Below are 20,817 nucleotides of genomic sequence, written 5' to 3'. Positions count from 1 at the left end.
CCTCAGGCTCCTCAGCTTTCTAATGGGGATGGAAATACCTGCTAAGATCCCCCAGGGGGGACTTTGTCATGGGTCTGAGAGAAGATGGACCAAAGGTGAGTTTGTCTGTTGGGGCTTAGTGTGACTGGCCACCGAGGGACTGACAGGAGGGACAAGGGACCACCTCACCAGACTCACCAGACTAACCCTGCGGCGCGGCAGACCTCCCAGGCTGGTGGGGCAGGCAGCACGTGGGCGGGACCTCGGACCCATCTCCAGGCCTGAGGGGGCACAGAACCCAGCTAGGGCCCTGCGGCTGCCATGACCACATTCTCTGGAGCCCGCCGGCTGACGAGTCTGGGCATGTGAGTCCTTCGACCAGTTCTAGGGGGAGACTGACAGGGCTTGCCAATGCAGGACTAAGAAGATGGGGGCCACTCCTGGAGCTAGGGCGTCCACCCTGAGAGGTGGGCGGTGAGAGGAGGGGATGACTGCTCCCTTCTCTTTCCTCTAGGAGCCCCCTCTCTGCCCAGCTCGCGTAGGGACCCGCCTCCCTGCTTCCCGCCCTGAACCCCACCTGCCCCCGGGAGCCGAGTGGGTTGGGGGACCAGACCGCCAGCGTCGCCCACCGTTCAAGTGGGGCCCGCGGCCTGGGTCCGCCTCCGCCCCTCGATTGGGCGCTTATTTAAATGTCCGGCCCCGCCCCGAGCTCTGGGCGCATATATATAGGAGGCTCGGCGGGCGGCAGGCGGCATTCTGGCGCGGAGCGGAGCGGAGCGGAGCGGCGGTGGGCGCAGCTAGCGGGTCGGGCGCGGAGCGGGGGTGCAGCTTGGTTTCCCCCCGACACCCCTCCCCCTCAGACGCGAGCCCCACCCCTCCGCCGGCCAGGCCCACCCGACCGAACTATCCCCTGCGGCGCGAGCCCGGGGCGGCTCCGGGCGCCCCCCCAGCAGAACCCCCCACCATGGGCAGCCAGAGCTCCAAGGCTCCCCGGGGCGACGTGACCGCCGAGGAGGCAGCAGGCGCTTCCCCCGCCAAGGTCAACGGACAGGTGGGTGCGCTCGGCACGGCTCGACCTGGCCCCCTCCTCTCGTACTTCGCCCCCTCTAGGGCCCCGGTCCGGGGCCGCGCGCTTTGTCCGGCCCGGGACACGCGGCGCCCCCTCCCCCGCCCGGTCCCTTTGTTCTCGGCGCCGCAGCCCCCGCGGGCGAAGCGAGGGGAGGGGCGGGGAGGGGGCGCCGGCCGGGCCCCGCCGCCTTCTTTGTTCGCGGCCCCGGCCCCCGGCGCTGCCCCCTGGCCGCCCCGAGTGCAGCGCGGGGAACAAAGGCGCTGCTGGGCCGCGCCAAGGGGGCGCCCGGGGGCCGCGGGGCGGGTGCCCGGAGGCGAGGGCACTCCCCCCGCAGACCCGACCTCAATATCCCAATGCCTTTTTTAAGGGAGGAGCCGCGATGTGAGGAGAGCCTGCGGTGGGTGGGGGCCTTTTACACAAAGCCGGCGGCTGGGAAAATAGGCCGTCCAGGTGCAGGGAACAGCGCCCCGGGGCGGCTTCCCGCCCAATATCGGCTGCACGGCTCCCCCGCCCGTCCGGGATCCGCGGCCTCGGGCGGTCCTGCGCGGAATAGAGAGCGCGCCCCGGGAGAGGTGGGTGGGGGGCCCCGAGATCCCAGCGCCTCCTGCCGGCCGCGGCCTCTGTATCCCTGTGCGGGGCAGGAGAGAGAGGTTTGACTAGATGCCGCTGGGCTGAGGCTACAACCAGGCTCTGGGGGTGCGGTGGAATGACTGGGGACCCCGATGTCTGGGTGGGCTGGGTGAGGGGAGTTAGAACCCTGACCCTCATTGTGGTCTTCTCTGCCCTGCAGGAGAACGGCCACGTGAAAAGCAATGGAGACTTATCCCCCAAAGGTGAAGGGGAATCGCCCCCCGTGAACGGAACAGAGGAGGCAGCGGGGGCCACTGGTGATGCCATTGAACCAGCACCCCCTAGCCAGGGCGCTGAGGCTAAGGGGGAGGTCCCCCCCAAGGAGACCCCCAAGAAGAAGAAGAAATTCTCTTTCAAGAAGCCTTTCAAATTGAGCGGCCTGTCCTTCAAGAGAAATCGGAAGGAGGGTGGGGGTGATTCGTCTGCCTCCTCACCCACAGAGGAAGAGCAGGAGCAGGGGGAGATCAGTGCCTGCGGCGAGGAGGGCACTGCCCAGGAAGGGAAGGCTGCTGCCACCCCCGAGAGCCAGGAGCCCCAGGCCAAAGGGGCAGAGGCCAGCGCTGCCGCCAAGGGAGGAGACGCAGAAGAGGCAGGGCCCCAGGCCGCAGAGCCATCCACTCCCTCGGGGCCAGAGAGTGACCCTGCACCGGCCAGCGAGCAGAATGAGTAGCTGGGTGGGGGCAGGTGGGTGATCTCTAAGCTGCAAAAACTGTGCTGTCCTTGTGAGGTCACTGCCTGGACCTGGTGCCCCGGCTGCCTTCCTGTGCCCAGAAAGGAAGGGGCTGTTGCCCCCTAGCCACGTTCCCTCTCCTTCTCTCCCTCCTGTGGATTCTCCTATCATCCATCTGGTCTTCCTCTTAAGGCCAGTTGAAGATGGTCCCTTGCAGTTTCCCCAAGTTAGGTTAGTGATGTGAAATGCTCCTGCCCTTGGCCCTACCTCCTTCCCTGTCCCCACCTGTGCCGAAGGCATTTGCTGGTTTTCTTACCCAGTTCTTTTCCAAGTAGGTTTTGTTTACTCCCCAAATCCCTGAGCCAGATGTGGGGGTGCCTACACCCCCAAACCCTGAGTGTCCAGCCTCCCCCTGTTGAGTTTTTAGTCTCTGTGCTGTGCCTAGTGGCACCTGGGCTGGGGAGAACACTGCCCCTGTCTAGGTTTTTATAAATGTCTTACTCAAGTTCAAACCTCCAGCTTGTGAATCAACCCGTGTCTCCTTTTTTGACTTGGTAAGCAAGTATTAAGCTTTGGGGTGGGCGGGAGGTCTGTAATGTGAAACAACTTCTCGTTGTCTTTTTTTCCCCCTCCCATTGTTGTAAATAACTTTTAATGGCCAAACCCCAGATTTGTACTTTTTTTTTTTTTCTAACTGCTAAAACCATTCTCTTCCACCTGGTTTTACTGTAACATTTGGAAAAGGAATAAATGTTGTCCCTTTAGTGGTGCTTTTTCATGAGTGGTCTTCTGGGGGTGAAGGTGAGAAGACTGGCCAAGCTCAAGCTTTGATGGGGGGGATCAAGACAGGTAAGTCTGGGGTTTCGCTGAAGGCTTGCCCAGGTTCTCATGGACACTGGAAGGGCAGAGACGTGAACCCAGGGGATACTACAGAGTAGAGATGAACTCAAGAGAGTATAGAAATGTACCATTTTATTACAAAGATTCTCACAAAAGTGAATATAGTATCTCAAAAAGGAAACTAGACTACCAATCTTCACCTGCAGAATTGGGGGAAGACAGAGAGGGCAGGCATGAGAACAGAACCAATCTAAAACTGGCCAATGTTACCTTAAGAGCCTAAAAACAACAGGAAGTCCCTGAAGACCCAGCTACCCCTTCTCAAATGCTCAGTAAGGGCACCTTTTCAAAGCTACGAAGCAGGCACTTCAAGATTTTGTCCTATGGCTGCTTAAGCGGATCCCTTTCACCCAGTACCCATTAGGGTTCAAGAGTTTGGGCGGGATGGGTTGCGAGGCAGCTACTAGAAAAGCTCACCTAATGTGTGCCCTGACCTCAGGGCCCTGGTTCCTTTCTAGTCCCTGGGGATATTTATATTTAATATATTTTAATATAAATACACAGAGAAATAGAAAATATAAAATCTGAAGGGTTGTGGGATAAAGGTGGGGATTTGGCAAGAAGCCAGAACTGGAGAGGTCTCTTCAGGCCAACTTGACCTCTTCCTTGACCCTGTGGAGAGAACAGAGACTGGCATCAGATAACCGACCCTAGAGGCCTTGGAAAAAGGAAGGGTACAATGACTTCCTCAGGCCCCTGGCTACCCAGGTGACTGCTGAAGGCTGGGGCTTCCTAGCTCTGCCTAGAACTGCAGAAACGACAGACTGGTCCCTGAAAGAGGCCTTTGTAAGCTGGACCAGCTGTCCCTCTTGGTGTGCTGGGACAAAGGGGCCGGTGCTCCAATGCCAGCGAGAAGACAGGCAGTTCTTTCCTCACCCTTTGGCTTCTTGCTTCTCTTCCTTGGTTTTCTCCTCTTCTGTGACTTCTAGAACATAAGAATGCAGGGATGGTCAAGGGCAGCCCCTCTGAAAGACCCATGGGATCTCCACTTACACTGAAACCCCTTCCCAACATCACAGCTCAGTGGACATACAAAAGAGAAAAGTACATCCCAAGCCCTTCCAGCTAGACCTGTAGAGAACAAACAGGTTGGACCGGTTTCCCAGCCTGCTAGAGCCTAAACGCAGTGGGTGGAGGCAGCCCCCTGGGAAACGGGTGAAGCACTGGGAAAGGGCTTGGGAGGTATGTGAGGGCCGCGCCTGACCAAGGGGAGCCCAGGCATGTCCCTGGCTCTGGAACCTGGCAGGGCTCAATCAGCCAGTGAGGATGACGAATGGAGTTTCATTCTTCTGTGGGCCACTTCTGGGAACCACAGAAAGGAGTACCCCAAGGGGCTGACAGTGCCAAGTCAGCTCCCCCCACCCCCCCACCCCAGTGCCCTACATAAATTCATCTTCCAGGGCCTGGGGCTCAAGACCCAAGTCCAGGCCCAACCCAAACTCACCTTTCTTCTCTTCTGGATCTTTCTCCTTTTCATCTTCTGTTTTGACTCTCTTGGCTTTCTTGAAGTTGGAAGAGTTCTTGCGCCCGCCTTCTCCCTCCTCATCAGAGTCGGAGAACTCTTCCTCACAGGCAATTCGTTTGTCCGAGGAACAGACTGGGAGGTAATGGAACATTCCAGTGAGACAGCAGATTCTCTCTCTCAGAAAAGACTGCTTTTCTGCATGTTTCCACAAAAGACACTGAGGGAAGGGGACCTGGACTCTAAATTAAATTATCCCTACAGGTACGAGCACTTGGGGTTCTCAACAGCTGGGCAGCTTGGAGAGAACGTGGAGGCAGGAACAGTGGAGGGAAGTAAGAACAGCCTACAGAGTAGGAAAGTAGAGGCCCCTGGGGTCTGGGTCTTACTTGAGATGCGCTTGTCAGGGTCTTCTTCATCCTCATCACCACTCTCCTCTGGAATGGCGTCCTCGGGGATGGCCTGCATTTGGACCCCAGGTGCGTGGGGCAGCATTCTCAGGTTCTCAAACAGTCGCTGTCTATGGCCAATGGTACAGAGGTTGGGCTGGGCTCTGGTCAGGGACCGACCTGAGCTTGAAATGTTCAATTAGGGGTGTGAGGGGCGGGGGTATACTCACTTGATCTTTTCCAGGTACTCATTAGTGTTCTGGTTAGTCATATTGGAAGGACTGATATGAAGTTTGAAATCTGGTCCAAAGTATTCGAAGTAGTCGTTGTATGGAAGCTCTAATTGGGGTGGGGGGGTGAGAGAGTTAAGAGATCTGGCCACCATGGAACCCTGAGAAAAGCATTTGCAGGTTTATCTGGGCCTGTCAGCCCAATTATCAAACAGAAGCATGCCTTCAGGATGGGGTAAGACTTGGGTACCTATAGAATTTCAACTGTTTAAAAGCCACAGCCATTCTCCAGTGTCCACACCAGTGGTGTCTGTGTGTGTGTGAGAGAATGCCTGTGTATAAGGAGAAGGCTGAAGCGCCTGGTTTAGAAAAATTTAGGCAATATTTATTGAGAGTACTCCCTCACTCACTACCCCAATTACCCTATAGAGTATGAATTCCAAAGCTATAAATAACTACTGATAATTCAGAAGTCAAGGGAGAATGGACAGGGGCAGCTAAAGGACTCAGAAAAAAACTGTTGGCTATGGTCTGAAAATCACAAGAGGCTAGCAAGAGAATCAGAATCTGAAGAGGAAGACGCTGCAGAGCCAACAGGAAGTGGGCGTGAGCTCGAGGCACAGGAGCTCCAGCACTGCCGGCCCAGTCTGGCCCTGGGGCCATTACCATTAGGGATCTCCGTGTCCAGGGCCACAGCTGTTTCATATGTCCAGCATCGGGCGACATTACGGATGGTATAGCCACCTCCTCCCAACATCAGCATAGGCAGGTTGAAGCTCTTCACAAATTCCACACACTTGGCATGCCCTTTGGTGGGAGAAGGGGTGCCAAGTTACAGAAGCACCCAGCAGGACCCTGCCTGCCCATCCCTATGCTACCTGGACTCACCTTTGATGGTCAAATTGAAGCAGCCTAACCGATCCCCAGACAGGGAGTCAGATCCACACTGCAAGACAACTGCACTGGGCTGGAACATCTCCATTACTTTGGACATGACCTGAAAGGACACAACCTGGTCACCACCAGCCTCAAGAAAACCTATCTGGGGTTCAGGCTGAAAAGTGTGGGTACAGCACTTTCTTCTGTTCCTTATTAACCACTCCTACTTTTTTCCTCTCCCCCGGGCTGAGGAGTAGAGAAAAGGGAGCACCAATCTGGGCTTCCCATTTCCCTACTTTGTTCAGTTTTCCAGGAGCCTTCTAGCTCTAGTAATGCTGAGCCTAAAACAGCCTCCTTATCAATTCTCCACATCCTTCCCTGCTCTCCAGGTCCAGGACCACTGGCTCCAAGAAGCTCTTCTGACCCTGAGCTGCATCTGCTCGGTGCATTATGTCCTGCAGACTTTCAGCGTCACACTATAAGGACCTGCCTCACTGTCATATCTCTCATTCTCACAACTAGATTCCAATGTGACTGCGGACGGAGACTGTAACTCAGGCTTCTCTGTCACCCTTACTATTAGGTATGTATTAATACTAGGCACCTGGTGTTTGCCAAACTACTACCTGACCTAACTAGGTTACTACTCTAGTAATGGTTGGTTCCTTGCTGCTCACAGGTGAAGATTTAACTCCTCAGCATGGCCTTCAAAGCTCCCTTTGAAATACTAACCCAAAAAAAAAAAAAGAAAGAAATACTAACCCAACAAATATTTTCTACCACATCTTTCAACACCCCTCCCCGCATCATACAGGCCTACATGCTACATTTTGGCACCTCTGTGCCTCTGATGGTGCTGTTCCCTCTGCCAGCCCTCCCCTCCAGCCCCCGCCTTCTTCACACGAGTAACTCCTCATTTCTCAGTCCTGCTCAAATGTCACCACCTCTTGTGAAATCACCTCTGACTACCCTTTCCCCAGCTCAGGCAACAGTTTCTCTCGTTCCTCTGTTCATCCCTCAAAAACAGCACTGACCACATGCTGTTGGGGATGTGCCTGCCTCCCACACCATGGGCTACACCATGGACTGTGAGGTCTTCAAGGACACAGATCATGCCTTAGACATTCCTGTATAACAACAGTGTTGATAACAGATTCAGATATATACTTGGAGGAATTCTGTTCTCCAAACTAGTCATACAGCATGCAATCCAGGGTTCACCCATCTCATTTCCAGCCAGCCTCTCGGTGGGGAGAGATCCCTGAGATGCTTTTGCTACCCCTCCCTTAGACCAATCCCATTTATAGCCCAGTGGTGGAAACGCCACTTACCGGCTTGAAAATGGCCTCATAGGACTCGTCGTCAATCCCATCTCGGAGAGGGTAGTTAACAGCATAATACTTGCCTTTGCCAGCTCCAATATCCTAATCAAGAAGGACATTAAAGTAAAACTGAAAGATGAAGCTAGGAGGAAGCTCAAGGGTAGGGGCTGGAATGCTAAGGAAAGAGGCAGTGGTTCTCAGAGAGAGAAGCTGGGTCCATGAGGTGGGCCAGGGACAGAGCAAGTTAGCACCATTCCCCTCACTGGCAGGACAACTCTAGCTCACGTCTCTGGATAAACCAGAGTCTGCACCCAGGCTGAGAACCATTTATGGAGCCAGAGACTGAATATCCCACCCCCACAGCATGAGACCTCTTCCTCTGGACTGGGTTAAAGGTGGCTGGGGGCTGGACCACAGAATTAACACCCACCCTACAGCAACCCTTTTCCAGAATGCTTTACTGCTCACTCCTCTACTCCCCCACCCTCAACTCTAGGGAGGTGTGGAAGGAAAGCAGACAGCAAAGAAGAATTCTTCAAAATTGTAAATGCTCAGTTATTCTAATGCTTGCCATAGCAAACTGACTTAATGCCATTTTTTCACCCAAGGGCCACTGGCATGGCAAAGTGGGTGGTTTCATTGTATCCATGCTAACACAAGCAGAAGACTTTAACGAATTAGCTTCCAGGGATTCTTATCCTGAGGTCCATGGATGGGCTTCAGTAGGAGGAGGTGTCTATTAACTATTCAGTATCAAATGTAAAATTTTATGTACATTTCTGGGGAGAGAGCAGCTTTCAGTCAGATGGTCAAAGGGGAAGGTAACCTAAAAATACTAAGAACCCTTAAGTTGGTTCACAAAGTTCCCAATTCCTAGCCCATGGGAGAGAACCTGATATTTCTAGCCTAAAATTCAAGCTGTCTGGGACATCTGAACAGTGTGATGCAACTCAGCTGTGGCCAGGAGGGAAGTGCAAAGAGTCAGGAGGCCCCCATCCCTCACAACCTGTATGCTCCATCATTCCCTTCCTCCAGAACAAGAGAGGGAAAGAGACCGTGGCAGGTGTGTGGTCTCTGAATGGCAGAAGAGGCAGGAAGTGGTTTTTGGTGACATGAGATAGGAGAGTTAGAGCTGGCAGCTGAGGGTGAGCTGGTTGGCCCCTGAAGGGAGTTCTCACCCGTAGGTCCCCAGTTCCTGGGAAGTACTCTCCATATTTATGAAAGGACACAGTCATGACTCGGTCTGTGGTATAGAAGGCCTCTTCCACGCCATCGCCGTGGTGAATATCAATGTCAATATACAGCACCCTCTGGTGATACCTAGGATCAGAAGGGGGTCAGGGGGTTCTGGGGGCTCTTTGGGAGTGGGACGCGCCAAGGGCGCCAGGTCCCAGCTTACCGGGCTGGCTGCCTCCCTCAGGTATCTCTAAGCACCAGAGACGTGGAAACTGGCTGAAGGAAGGTGGAAGAGCGGCAGGGTGTCTCCAGAGGCCTGACCAAGCCGACCAAGTCCGATCTTCCTACTCTACAGCCAGGGTCAACTCCAGCCACACAAGGACATTCTGGAGGCAGGATCTGAGCAGCACCTGCCCCTGATCTTGCCGTGGGCTCAGATCAAATCAAGGCCTCGTCAAGGAGAGGATGGCCAGAGACACTCACCAAACACATCCTAGCCGGCACGCCGCTAGGAAAAGCAAACTAGGGAGGCAAGCCCGGGGGAGAGGGGAGTGGGAACCTGGCCTAAGGTGCTCCTCCAAGAGACAAGGCCAGGCAGGCATACTTTAGCAGTTCCAGGATGGCCAAGACGATATCATTGACGTAACAGAAGCCAGATGCCTCGGACTTCTTTGCATGGTGTAGGCCCCCAGCCCAATTCACAGCGATGTCCGTCTGCTGCTTATTAAGTTTCACAGCACTTGCTGGGCACCGGAAGGAAAAACACAAGCCTGTCACAAAGTCTCTCTCTCCCCCCATTTTTTTTCTTTTTTGGCTCTCTCTCCCCTTTCCCCCAAAAACCATGGGAACCCAGTGAGAGGTAGGATCTGCCTATTTAACAGCTGAACTGTACAATTCACCAGCTAGCCCTCTCCCTCTGCCTGCTCCAATGGGAATAAACACAATATTGGCTACTCTAAAAAAACTGTTTTCCAAACTGAAAGTGGTAAAACTCACTAGTAGGTCTTAAAATTGATTTAGTGGGCTATGGTTACTGTATATATATTATTTTAAATGAGACAGACTTTAGAATAAAAATATCAGAATAACAGTAAAGGTAACCACTCTTTTGTGAAACTAGCTGCAGAGCAAGAGAGGATGTGTGTGCGTGAGTGCGTCTATAACCTGGATTTTAAGTGTAAATGTATTTCTTACTGTGGTTCATGGTCAAAATATTTTGAAGATACCAAATGTAGTAGACAGAGGCTTGAAGTACAAATAGGTCCAAGAAGAAGTGAGAGAAAAATACACACCATGTGTGCAAGTGCCTTTGTGGCAGTATGACTTTGACAGCAACAAAAACATAAGGAAATCCCCTGGCAGTCTGGTGGTTAGGACTCCACGTTTCCACTGCCAAAGGGTCAAGTTCAATCCCTGGCCAGGGAACTAAGATAGATCCTTCAAGCTACGTGGTGTGGGAAAAAAAAAAAAAACACCAACATAGAGCAACTTGAGTGGACCAACTATATCAAGTGAAGTTGGTCCATAACATAGAATAATCATGCAGCCACTAGATAGCATGCTAAACTTTATTACAGATAAATTTTAAAGATTTACTAAGTAGGGAAAAAAAAAGATTTACTAAGTAGGGACTTCCCTGGCAGTCCAGTGGTTAGACTCAGCACTTTCACTGCCACAGGCCCAAGTTCAATCCCTAGTCCAGGAACTAAGATCCTGCAAGCCACATGGCATGACCAAAAATAAAAATAAAAACCAGATTTAATAAGTAAAAAACATAGGAGGGAGGCACAAAACTATACATATACAACAAATTGTAAGATATAGATGAATATATGTTTTGTCCAGATATGTGCACAAAGAAAAAAGCATGGATATACAAATACCAAAATGGTAATAATGACAGTTATCCATGGATAGTGTGATTGTAGTCAATTTTTTTTCTCTGTATACTTCGTTTTCTGAGACTATATTGGGAGGTGGTGGGCAAAGGGGAGGAGAAAAAACAATGATCACAGAAAAATAAATATTTGTTAAGAAATGGTAGGGTGTTCCCAGAGATAACATAGATATTACTAATGGAAGTGGGATATACGTGGGGAGTGTTTCTGACCTCTAAACGTAATTACCATGCTCTTTTGTAAGACACAGATGATGACACTTCCCATTTTTACAGCACTTTGCAGTTCACAAATTACTTTTATGTTCAGCATCTCAACAACCCCATGAGGTCTGCAGGGAGTTCCTGTATACAGGATGTCTTAGTAGGAAAGGACAGGCAAGGACACATATCTGTACCATGTCAGATTGAACCTGGGCTCAGACTGAAGCAGAGTAACATTTTAAGGACCTAACGTAAAAACCCCATTTTACATGGTCACAGGTCAGCCTCACTGCGAAGTAGCCTAAAAGACAGACCTCACTGGTACAACCCAGAACAGTCCTTAATGAAGGGTATATATTCCTTACCCACAGAGCCACCAGTAGACAGCTGACAGAACTCAAACAGGCCATCAAATACTGGACAGTCCTCACCAACGTTGACTTGAAAAAACACGAAAAGGTTAGTTTCCACAATTTCCTTTTGGTTTTGTTTACATAATTATGAGCTGATGGAAAAAACACAGCATTTGGATTCAGAAGGCTTGGGTTCTTGTCCAGGCCGTCCTGCTTGCTGGCTGTGGGGCTGGGTCCAGTCATTTAACTTTCTTGAGCTTTGGCTTATTATCTTTAACAAGCAATAATGATATCCACCTCATCTAATTCTTGAGAAGATTAATAGAAACCTTACATGGGGAAGCATTCAGCAAGTAAGTACTTGGAAAATGTTGTTTCATTCCTGAGGGAGAAAAATTTAGCCTCTTACTCCAGCCTGGGTTTGTTGCTGGATCTCACTCCAGCTGGTCAACAAGGAAGCAAAGAATAGAGACCTTTATTATCATCCACTGATGCTTAACAACATGCCAGACACCATGCTAAGTGCTTTAAATACCTGGTGTCATCTATGCTTACACAACTTTCTGAGGTAGGATTTGCTCCTGTTTTGTAAGTGGGGACAGGCTCAAAGAGGTAAATGGCAGAGGCAGTATTCAAGGATTGGTCTGTCCGTCCTAAAAGCCCACGAAAATATACTCTGGCCTTTTCCCCAGTAATTTCACATACACAATCTCATTGAATCTGCATAACAACTCCATAAAAGATGGATAGGGACCCATATCAACCCCACTGTGCAGAGGAACAAACATGTGAAGTTAACTGACTTGCCCAAGGCTATACAACCAGGCAGTGGTAGAACCAGAGTCCAGGTGTCTTGACTCCCACAGTTCAGTGCTCTTTCTACTACAAGTAACAACTGAAGGAAAGTTATTTCAGGCTTAAAAGGGTAAAAGTACAAACTAACACATAATGTGGAAACACATGCAAACAATAATGCAAATAAAATGAAAAAGACAGGAAGGGAAGCACATTTGAAGTCTACAGACTCAGAGCTAGAGAGGAACTTTACAGCTCCAAGTCTCCTCTCACAAAAAAGGAAACTGCTGAGATATCAATGATACCCAGAAGTTAGAGGCAGGGCTGGGGCTAAATCCATGTTCTCTTGCCTCAGCCTTCACACTGCACTCACTGTTATCAATAAAATGGAGCAAAGAGTGGAGAAGGAAATGGCAACCCACTCCAGTACTCTTGCCTGGAAAATCCCATGGACGGAGGAGCCTGCAGTCCATGGGGTCGCTACCAGTCGGACCCCACTACGAGTCGGACACGACTGAGCAACTTCACTTTCACTTTCAGTGACCAACTACAGCAATGAAAGATCTCACATGAAACACTGAAGATCCCTCATACTGAAACTAAGACCCAGTGCAGCCAAATAAACAAACAAATGCATAAAGATATCATAAAAATTAAAAAAAAAAAAAAAAAATGGAGCAAAGAGGCGGAGTCCTAGGATGAGAAGGGTAAGAGAGCCCAGCTTAGACTGTGGTGACCTGTTGAGACACAGCTGAAGCTCAAGTTTTGCATCAGCCACAACAGTTACCAACCCCAGTACTGCCCTAAACTCGGGAGGGTGCTCTGATCTGGAGCCCTGCCAAGAACAGTGCTATGAGGAAGGATGGTGTGCAGGAGGGGGCAAGCATAAGGTGGCCCTCTCCCTCACTTCCCAGGTAAACATTGGGAGGCTGTGTCAATAAGAACTTTGATCCCTGAGGCCAGGCTATTTATTTATTCATTGGCAATTGATTTCCCTCTCTGGCGGCTTCCTCCTTTGGTGGGTTTGGCCTGTCTGGGTTTCTAAAGCTTTGCTTATAGTCCTGTTTGATGTGGAGACCCCATGGAAAGAAACTGGTATTTTAGAAATGAGAAAATATATATTCCTTCAGGCCCCACATCAACATGCAGCTCAAATGGCCAGTCCATTAGTCCCAGGAGCTGTGTGATTACAGACAGAAAAGGGGTAAACTGGGAGAGCAGACCCTCACCTGGACTAATCTGTGATACTAGGGAGGACTTTTCTATGGGTTTTCTCTCTTGCCACTATAAATACTTTTCTCATTCTTAGCCTGGCTTTAGAATGACAGGGAGCAACACTGGGTGAGAGATATGGGAGATATGGGAGAGATGTATGTTGAGAGGGCAGTAAAAAACATACTGCAGAGAGAGATGTATCAGATTAAACATGGACTTCAGGATAGTGCTTACTCCTTGGTGGCAGTACTGGTGGAAACGGGGTGGAGAGGGGAATAGAAGAAAAAGGGCATGTGATCAAATAGAGATGCCCAGGAGACTTCAACTGTATTGGTAATATTTTCTCTCTTAGGCTGATTATAGGAACATGGATGTTCATTACATTATTTTTATACTTTTTTTGTGTGTCTGAAATATTTTATTTGCAACATATTTTAAAATATTCTAGGGACTTCCCTGGCATCCAGCGGTTAAGACTCCATGCTTCCAATGTGGAGGATGTGGGTTTGATCCCTGGTCCGAGAACTAAAGTCCCACCCACATGCCACACAGCGCAGCCAAAATAAATATATAAAATACTCCAGAGTCAGGAAACTAGAGTTCCATTCTCCATTCTACCACTGTCTTGCTGGGAAAGTCATTTCACCTCTGTAGGTTTATAAAATGGAAAAGCTTGCCTCCACATTTTATTAGCACAAGTTCCTTTTATCATGTTTCTACCGTGGGCCTCATGGTTTGATAGACTATCTGCCCCCCACCAAAATGCATTTATTTATGTTCCCATTATTAAATATTAGATCAGAACTTCTAATTTAGATTCTCAAAGTCTCAAAGGGAACACAAAGCATTTAAATTACATTCTAGCCAAGAGCAAGGAAATCTGACATATTTGGTCTTACTAGAGGTATAACTTCTCAGGTTCAGGGTGATGGTTTATTTGCTAAGTCGTGTTGGACTCTTGTGACCCCATGGACTGTAGTCCTCCAGGCTCCCCTGTCCTTGGCATTTCCCTGGCGAGAATACTGGAGTGGGCAGCCATTTCCTTCTCAAGGGATCTTCCCAACCTAAGGACTGAACCCCAGATCCCCTGTGTTGGCAGGGGGATTCTTTACCACTGAGCCACCAGGAAAGCCCAACTTCCTAGATTAGGTGTTAGTAAATACTGAAAAAGAGCTCGGCTCTCCATCCCTGATGTTATCTCTGTAGCCACCCCTGGTTATAAAGCACTGCACTAAGTGACATCTCTCTGACTCATGTCAGTTAAGTACCCTGAAGTCCTTAGAAAGCCTCATCCTTCTTACCTCCATTTTCAATGATAGAAAAGCTCAGACCTAATTTTTTAATGTACAACTTTAGAATGCTGGTTTTGGGAAAACTGGAGCAAACTGGGAGCCAGAACCAAACTAGTGCACACCCAAGGGCCTACTATGTTGTCTGCCTTGGAAGATTTGAAAATAACAAAAGCAGTAAGTCGTAAGAGCGAAAGCTACTATTCACTTTCACTGACAGTTAGTGCTTTAAATACATTATCTTACTTATCCCCCCAAACCCCATTATAAAATAGGCACTACCGTCTTCCTTTTAAAGAGGAGAAAACAAGGCTCAAAGAGGCTAGTGGACTTCCTCAAGAACACATAGCTAAGTGGCAGAGCTACAGATTTCAAACTAAGACATCAGAGCTCATTCTTTTGCTGCAATACCAAGCTGCTTCACTAATGAGAGCCTCTCTGCTGAGAGCAGAGCCTGATCACTGGCCTAAATAAGTTTCAGAACCCCCTAAAGGCATCGAGTGCAAGGAATGAATCTGTCTCACCTTGAGACAGACTGAAATGAAATAAGACCCTGCCAATTTAGACAGTAAATACCTTAGATGGGGCAGCTGGTCCTGGAGTTGTGGGTGGCAAAGAAGCTTAATGCTTCCAAAAAGGTCTCTGTAGTTCTGTAATCATTAGCAGTGCACAATTATTGTAACAAATAAATTTCTGCCTTAGGAATCAGACTACCTTGTGGCCAGTAGTAACAAGAGAAGTGTCACAGATTTCCTGGTATTCCAAAATAAACTATCATAAACTACTCAAAACTTCTTCTAGACAATATCATTACACTGTTTTATTATGAGATCTTAGGTGCTACAGGATAATTTCTAAAATAACACAAGTGAGAAATCACGTATGATAGTTTCTTCCCAAATCTGAACATATTTTTCCCCACAACTAAAACAATCACCATAATTCCTACAAGCTGAGTGTGGCTTCTGAAATGAGACCTGTTCTGGTTTCAAGTTCCAGGGGGCAGGGGCAGAATCACCTCAACTCAAAGATGACATCATCTAGAGTCTGTCCTAAGTAGCTGCTAAATTCTCAATTAACACTCACATAGTGAGAGCAGTTACAGCTGCATGGGATGCCATCCAGTCCACTTTACAAAAGAAAAATCTAAGAAGTGACTTGCCCAGTCAGTTATGAGTCACAGCTGGGACCTGTATCGCCTGTCTCCCTCTTCCAGACCACTGCTTTCTCCATTACAATTATGGTTTGGAGGGGATGGTGTTGAGAACCTAACTGGACAATGCTCAGTCTCTATTCCTTACAATCAGGAAACAAAGCCAGTCTGAGACAAAAGCAGCACTGCAGTACCCTTAGGAAGCAGGGGTGTCACCTGAAGGGTGTCACCTGACTGGGGGATACAAGTGAAGGGAAGGTGAGTCTCTCCAGCTAGAAGGGAGACCTAACGGGGGCTTGAAAGCAGAGAGGGAAGAGAATGCACTTACATCTCTGCATCTGCTTGCTGTACTCAGACATGTTATCTGGGCGAATGGAGCGTAAGAATTTAATGTAGTCATCACTGTGGTACTTGGTCATCTCCTCAGCATTGGCTTTGTGAGGGCGCTAGAGGACAGAGGGAAGAAAGAGCATGTTATTCTTGACCATGGCCAGTCTTCACTCAGCAGTGAGCTACACAGGATAAAAAGAAATTACTGATTAGATTCAGGCCTCAGGATACTCACAGTCTAGTTAAGCAAACAAGATTATCAAAAGATACTCAATATCTCACAACCTAGACTGCAACTCAAGCTCTACCACTTAGGTAAGTCTATTTCTTTTACCATTTTTTAAATCTAAAAAACTGTTTTAAGTTTTTAACTGTGGTGGCAAGTCTATTGCTTGGGCCTCAATTTCCTCATTTACCAAATAGAGATGATAACATCTACTTCACAAGAAAGCTGTGAGAAGTGGATGAGATTATTAAACCTCCTTGTAAATTGTTTTACAAATTATTACTTCAATATTAAATATAACAATATACAACTATGGACCAAATGGCTCTAAGAGTTCAAGAAGAAGGGATGACTAGTACTGACTGATATAGATGGCAAATCCTTTATAAATCATCATCACACCAATAATTCTGATCACATCCTCCCCATAAAAACTTCCTTGAGGGACTTTCCTGGGGGTCCAGTGGCTAAGACTCTGTTCCCAAGACATGGGGCCTAGGTTCGATCCCCAGTCGAGGAACTAGATCCCACATGCTGCAACTAAGAGTTCGCATGCCTGAACTAAAGATCCTACCTGCCACAATGCAAACTGGGCCCAGGTGAGGCCAAATAAATAAATACTTTAAAAAAACAAAACTTCTTTGACTTAGTAATTTCCTGGTTATCCCAGGATTCTAATTCAGCCTGTCCTCTTTTTAAAAATTCTCCCAAAGAAATTTTTAATTATTAAAAAAAAAAAAAAAAAAGACTTCCCTGGTGGTCCAACGGTTAAGATTCTGAATTTCCACTGCAGGGGGCATGGGTTCAATCCCTGGTTGGGGAAGTTCCACATGCTATGTTGGTGCAGCCAAAAAATTTAATAAAAATAAAGGTTCTCAAAAAAAATAAATAAATAAAATAAAGGTTCTCTTCCTCTCATCCCTTAAAGGTGGGTCTCCTTCAAAGACAACCCTCTTTTCTAATGACCCATGTTTTTACAGTTTATAAAGCATTTTCAATACAGCTAACAGTAATTGTTCACTCTGTGCCAGCCACTGTTTCAGGCACTTTATATGCTATCCAGTATGAGACAACCTTTTAAAGTTCATACTATTATTATTTTCACTCTGCAGTAAGGAAACTACAGCAGAGAGGGGTTAAATATAATTTGCCCAAGGTTACACAGCTAGTAAGCTGGAATAAGAACCCAGAGGTCTGGCTCTAGGTACTATCTGACTCTCATTTAATCCTCATTTATTGAGGAATATTAAGAATGAAAAACAGGGGCTTCCCTGGTGGTCCAATAGTTAAGAATCTGCTTCCAATGCAGAGGACTCAGGTTCGATCCCTGGTCCACGAAGATCCCACATGCCACAAAGCAATTAAGCTCGAGCTCCACGGCTACTGAAGCCTTCGAGCCTAGGGCTGTGCTCAGCAACATAAGAAGCCACCACAATGAGAAGCCTGTGCACTGCAATGAAGAGTAGTCCCTGCTCACCTCAACTAGAGAAAGCCCACAAGCAGCAGGGAAGACCAAGCTCAGACATAAATAAATAAATCTTAGAAAAAGACAGATACTGTTTTATTGGAAAAACAAAAAAACCCATAGTGAAAAAAGCAAGTACTAGTTCCAAATACTAAGTTGTTTTCACTATACTAAGCCCTTTACACTCTTGACAATGTTGCCAAAGCCCTGCTTTGGCAATCCCTTCTAGATAGGTGACTGCCCAGACTTTCACTGCATCTTGATATTCTAAGCTTCAGATTCACAATTCCAATAGCTTCCCAGCCAGTTCCGCTCACAAATCCCACAGGCACTTCAAATTCTACTGGACATAACAACTTGTTAAGAGCCTAGAGGCGTTCAAATTTAACTTCCAGAACTTCTCTTATGCTGTATTTGTTAGTGAAGTGTCATCTTTAACTCTGTCCTTCTTGCCTTCCATTTCAATCCATTGCCAGTCCCTTTCATTATACCTCCACAATGGTTCCCCCCCCCCCGCCTCTATAATATAGACTGCATCCACCACCTTATTTCTCCTATGCTCCTCTTTCCCAGGTTTCCTACTCTCCCCACCATCCACTAAGTTGCTCCAGACAAGTCAGAGCATTACCCTTGACTCCTCATCTGCTACATTCAACTTCTCTTGAAACTACTGCCAATGTCTCTGTCAAGCCTGTCCACTTCCATCCCCAGGTCACACATTTTTGGCTTGGATAGTGGAAATAATCTTCTAACTGGTATCACACCCTTAACCTTAATAATTGTGAATCTATTCTCAATTGTACAGCCAGAGTAATCTGTCTAAAATTCAAACTGAATCACGTCACTCCCCTCTAAAAACCCTTCAGTGGCTTCATTATTCACAAGATCAAGCTCAAACTCTTTAGTTTGGGTTGAAAAACCAAAATAATTGGGTCCCTGCTCACCTCTCTAGAATCCTCCTAAAATATTTTATGCTCTAGCCTAGGGAACACCAAATTCAAAGCACTTGTAAGAGCCAGGCAGTTTAGCTAACTTGGTGCTTCAAACAAACAAATAAATAAAAACTAGTGAAGGAATCTGGGCTTAAATGCCAGGGTCTTCTGGATTAAATTCCATTTATTTCAAAGGTTGGATACTAACATAAAGTTCTTAAAAATACTTTGTAATTTAAACAAGAATGTTTGTGGGGCTGAATTTTTCTCATGAATCGACTGTACCAATCTGCTGAGCACAACTTTACTAGCAATTCTCTTAAGGAAATTCTCTTTCACCTTTAGGCCTTTGCACTTGCTATGGCCTAGAATACTGTCCTCTTCCCATCCTCTATGCAACCTTTAGGTTGCAATTGAAAAGTTAATTTCCCCAGAAAGCTGTCCTTGACCCCCAGAGTCTCAGTTAAGTAACTCTCTGAAGTGCTCTCCTGAGAACCCTGTACTTCCTTGTCATCACATTCAACCTGTATAGAAATTGTGCTGCTTATTTAACTCTGGGAGGCCACAAACAGGTCTGTCTGTATGTATTCTAAGAAAACAGGACAGGGGAGGAGTTCACAGGTGACCTAGGGGTTAGGATTCCAAGCTTTCACTGCCATGACCCAAGTTCAATCCCTGGTTGGGGAACTAAGACCCCATGCAGCTTGTGCAAGTGCTCAATAAAAATCTGTTGTCATAATAAATTAACTCTCATTTGGATTATTTTTTGGTCTCCTAAGCAGTTCCATTTATATCCAGTCTAACCCTCTTCCAATCCATCTTCCATAACGGTGTCATAAAAATCTTTTAAAAAGTCAATGCCCTCTTCTAGAACATTCAATGACAAAAGAAAAGATTTTAAAGTCTAGCATAGTAATCAAGGGGACTGTAAACTCAATTTTAAAGTCTAGCACAGGAGGAGAAGGGGATGACAGAGGACGAGATGGTTGGATGGCATCACTGGCTCAATGGGCATGAGTTTCAGCAAGGTCCAGGAGATGCTGAAGGACAGGGTGTAGCATGCTGCAGTCCATGGGGTCACCAAGAATCAGACGTGACTGAGCGACTGAACAACAACAGTAATCAAGGAATTTTACAAGGTTCCTTTTCCAATCTAATCCTCCCGCTACCCTCTTTCATAAATATAATCCTCCAGAAAATAACTCTTCCTCAACAAGACCTACAGAGCTTCCCACCAGTGACTCTGATTAAGCCTTTCTACTACTGAAATTCATCCCTATCCCATACCTCTGAAGGCCGAAGCCAATCTCAAAAGCTGCCTCTTTTACAAAGTAAAAGCAAATCTCAGCCTAAGAATCCATCTTCATCCCAGGCCACAAAGTTTCAAGGAATATGACCTCATAATCAAAAATCACAAAAAAGGACTTCCATGGTAGTCCAATGGTTAAGAATCCCCCTTGAAATGCAGGGGATGCGGGTTCAATCCCTGGTTAGGGACTTAATACTCCACATGCCACGGAGCAACTAACCTCACATGCCACAACCATTGAGCCCACATGCCACAACTAGAGAGTCTGTGCGCCAAAACAAAAGATTCTGAATGCTGCAACAAAGACCTAATGCAGCCAAATAAATAAATATAAAAAAAAAAAAAAAAATCACAAAACACACAAGAAAACAAAGCACCAGAGGTAAGAAGTCATAGAAACAACTAATAGCAGAATCAGATCCTCAGGGACCTTGGACATATGTTTAGATAAAAAAGAACAGCATTGAGAATACCCTGGCAGTCCAGTGGTTAGGACTCCAGCATTTCCACTGCAGGGGGTACAGGTCAGATCCCGTATCAGGGATCTAAGATCCTGCATTCTATGGGGTGTGGCCAAAACAATAATAATTAATAATAATTTAAACAGAAAAAAAAAGATTGAATTTTTATGTGAAGTGAAGTGAAAGTTACTCAGTCATGTCTGACTCTTTGCAACCCCATGGACTGTAACCTGCCAGGCTTCTCAATCCATGGAATTCTCCAGGCAAAAATACTGAAGGAGCTTGCCATTCCCTTCTCCAGGGGATCTTTTCAACCCAGGGACTGAACACATGGCTCCTGCATTGCAGGTGAATTCTTTACAGTCTGAGCCACCAGGGAAGCCCAAGAATATGGGAGTGGGCAACCTCTCCCTTCTCCAGAGGTTCTTCCCAACCCAGGAATCAACCCAGAACCAGGGTCTCCTGCAGTGCAGGTGGATTTT

The 20,817-nt window shown here is 47.6% G+C and overlaps 2 protein-coding genes across 2 annotated transcripts in view; one reads left to right on the top strand and one right to left on the bottom strand.

Moving 5' to 3' along the window:
• The first annotated feature begins 728 nt into the window (after positions 1–728).
• MARCKSL1 (MARCKS like 1) lies at positions 729–3,112 on the top strand. The gene is made up of 2 exons (XM_043909608.1): positions 729–1,030; positions 1,839–3,112. Exons 1-2 carry the CDS (start codon positions 944–946, stop codon positions 2,346–2,348), a joined length of 597 nt encoding a protein of 198 aa, XP_043765543.1. The 5' UTR covers positions 729–943; the 3' UTR covers positions 2,349–3,112.
• A 626-nt stretch (positions 3,113–3,738) lies between these two features.
• Positions 3,739–20,817, bottom strand: part of HDAC1 (histone deacetylase 1) — a 32,683-nt gene continuing 15,604 nt past the window's right edge. Inside the window, exons 3-14 of the mRNA XM_043909607.1 lie at positions 15,941–16,058; positions 11,173–11,247; positions 9,311–9,449; positions 8,709–8,850; positions 7,540–7,632; positions 6,218–6,326; positions 5,996–6,136; positions 5,330–5,438; positions 5,100–5,230; positions 4,693–4,845; positions 4,125–4,173; positions 3,739–3,860 (exon numbers count right to left, since the gene is read on the bottom strand). Of these exons, the coding sequence (XP_043765542.1) occupies positions 3,833–3,860; positions 4,125–4,173; positions 4,693–4,845; positions 5,100–5,230; positions 5,330–5,438; positions 5,996–6,136; positions 6,218–6,326; positions 7,540–7,632; positions 8,709–8,850; positions 9,311–9,449; positions 11,173–11,247; positions 15,941–16,058 (1,287 nt within the window). The 3' untranslated portion in view covers positions 3,739–3,832. The remainder of the gene's footprint in view (positions 3,861–4,124; positions 4,174–4,692; positions 4,846–5,099; positions 5,231–5,329; positions 5,439–5,995; positions 6,137–6,217; positions 6,327–7,539; positions 7,633–8,708; positions 8,851–9,310; positions 9,450–11,172; positions 11,248–15,940; positions 16,059–20,817) is intronic.

The sequence above is a fragment of the Cervus elaphus genome, chromosome 8 (genome assembly GCF_910594005.1).
Source record: "Cervus elaphus chromosome 8, mCerEla1.1, whole genome shotgun sequence".
Taxonomy (NCBI): Eukaryota; Metazoa; Chordata; class Mammalia; order Artiodactyla; family Cervidae; genus Cervus; species Cervus elaphus.
Note: the sequence above shows the minus strand (reverse complement) of the source record. Positions and strands in the feature narration are given on the sequence as shown.

Coding starts and splice junctions, on each gene's coding strand:
- MARCKSL1 (XM_043909608.1), top strand. CDS start 944: ATGGGCAGCCAGAGCTCCAAGGCTCCCCGGGGCGACGTGACCGCCGAG. Junction 1,031..1,838: donor CCGCCAAGGTCAACGGACAG/GTGGGTGCGCTC, acceptor TCTGCCCTGCAG/GAGAACGGCCACGTGAAAAG.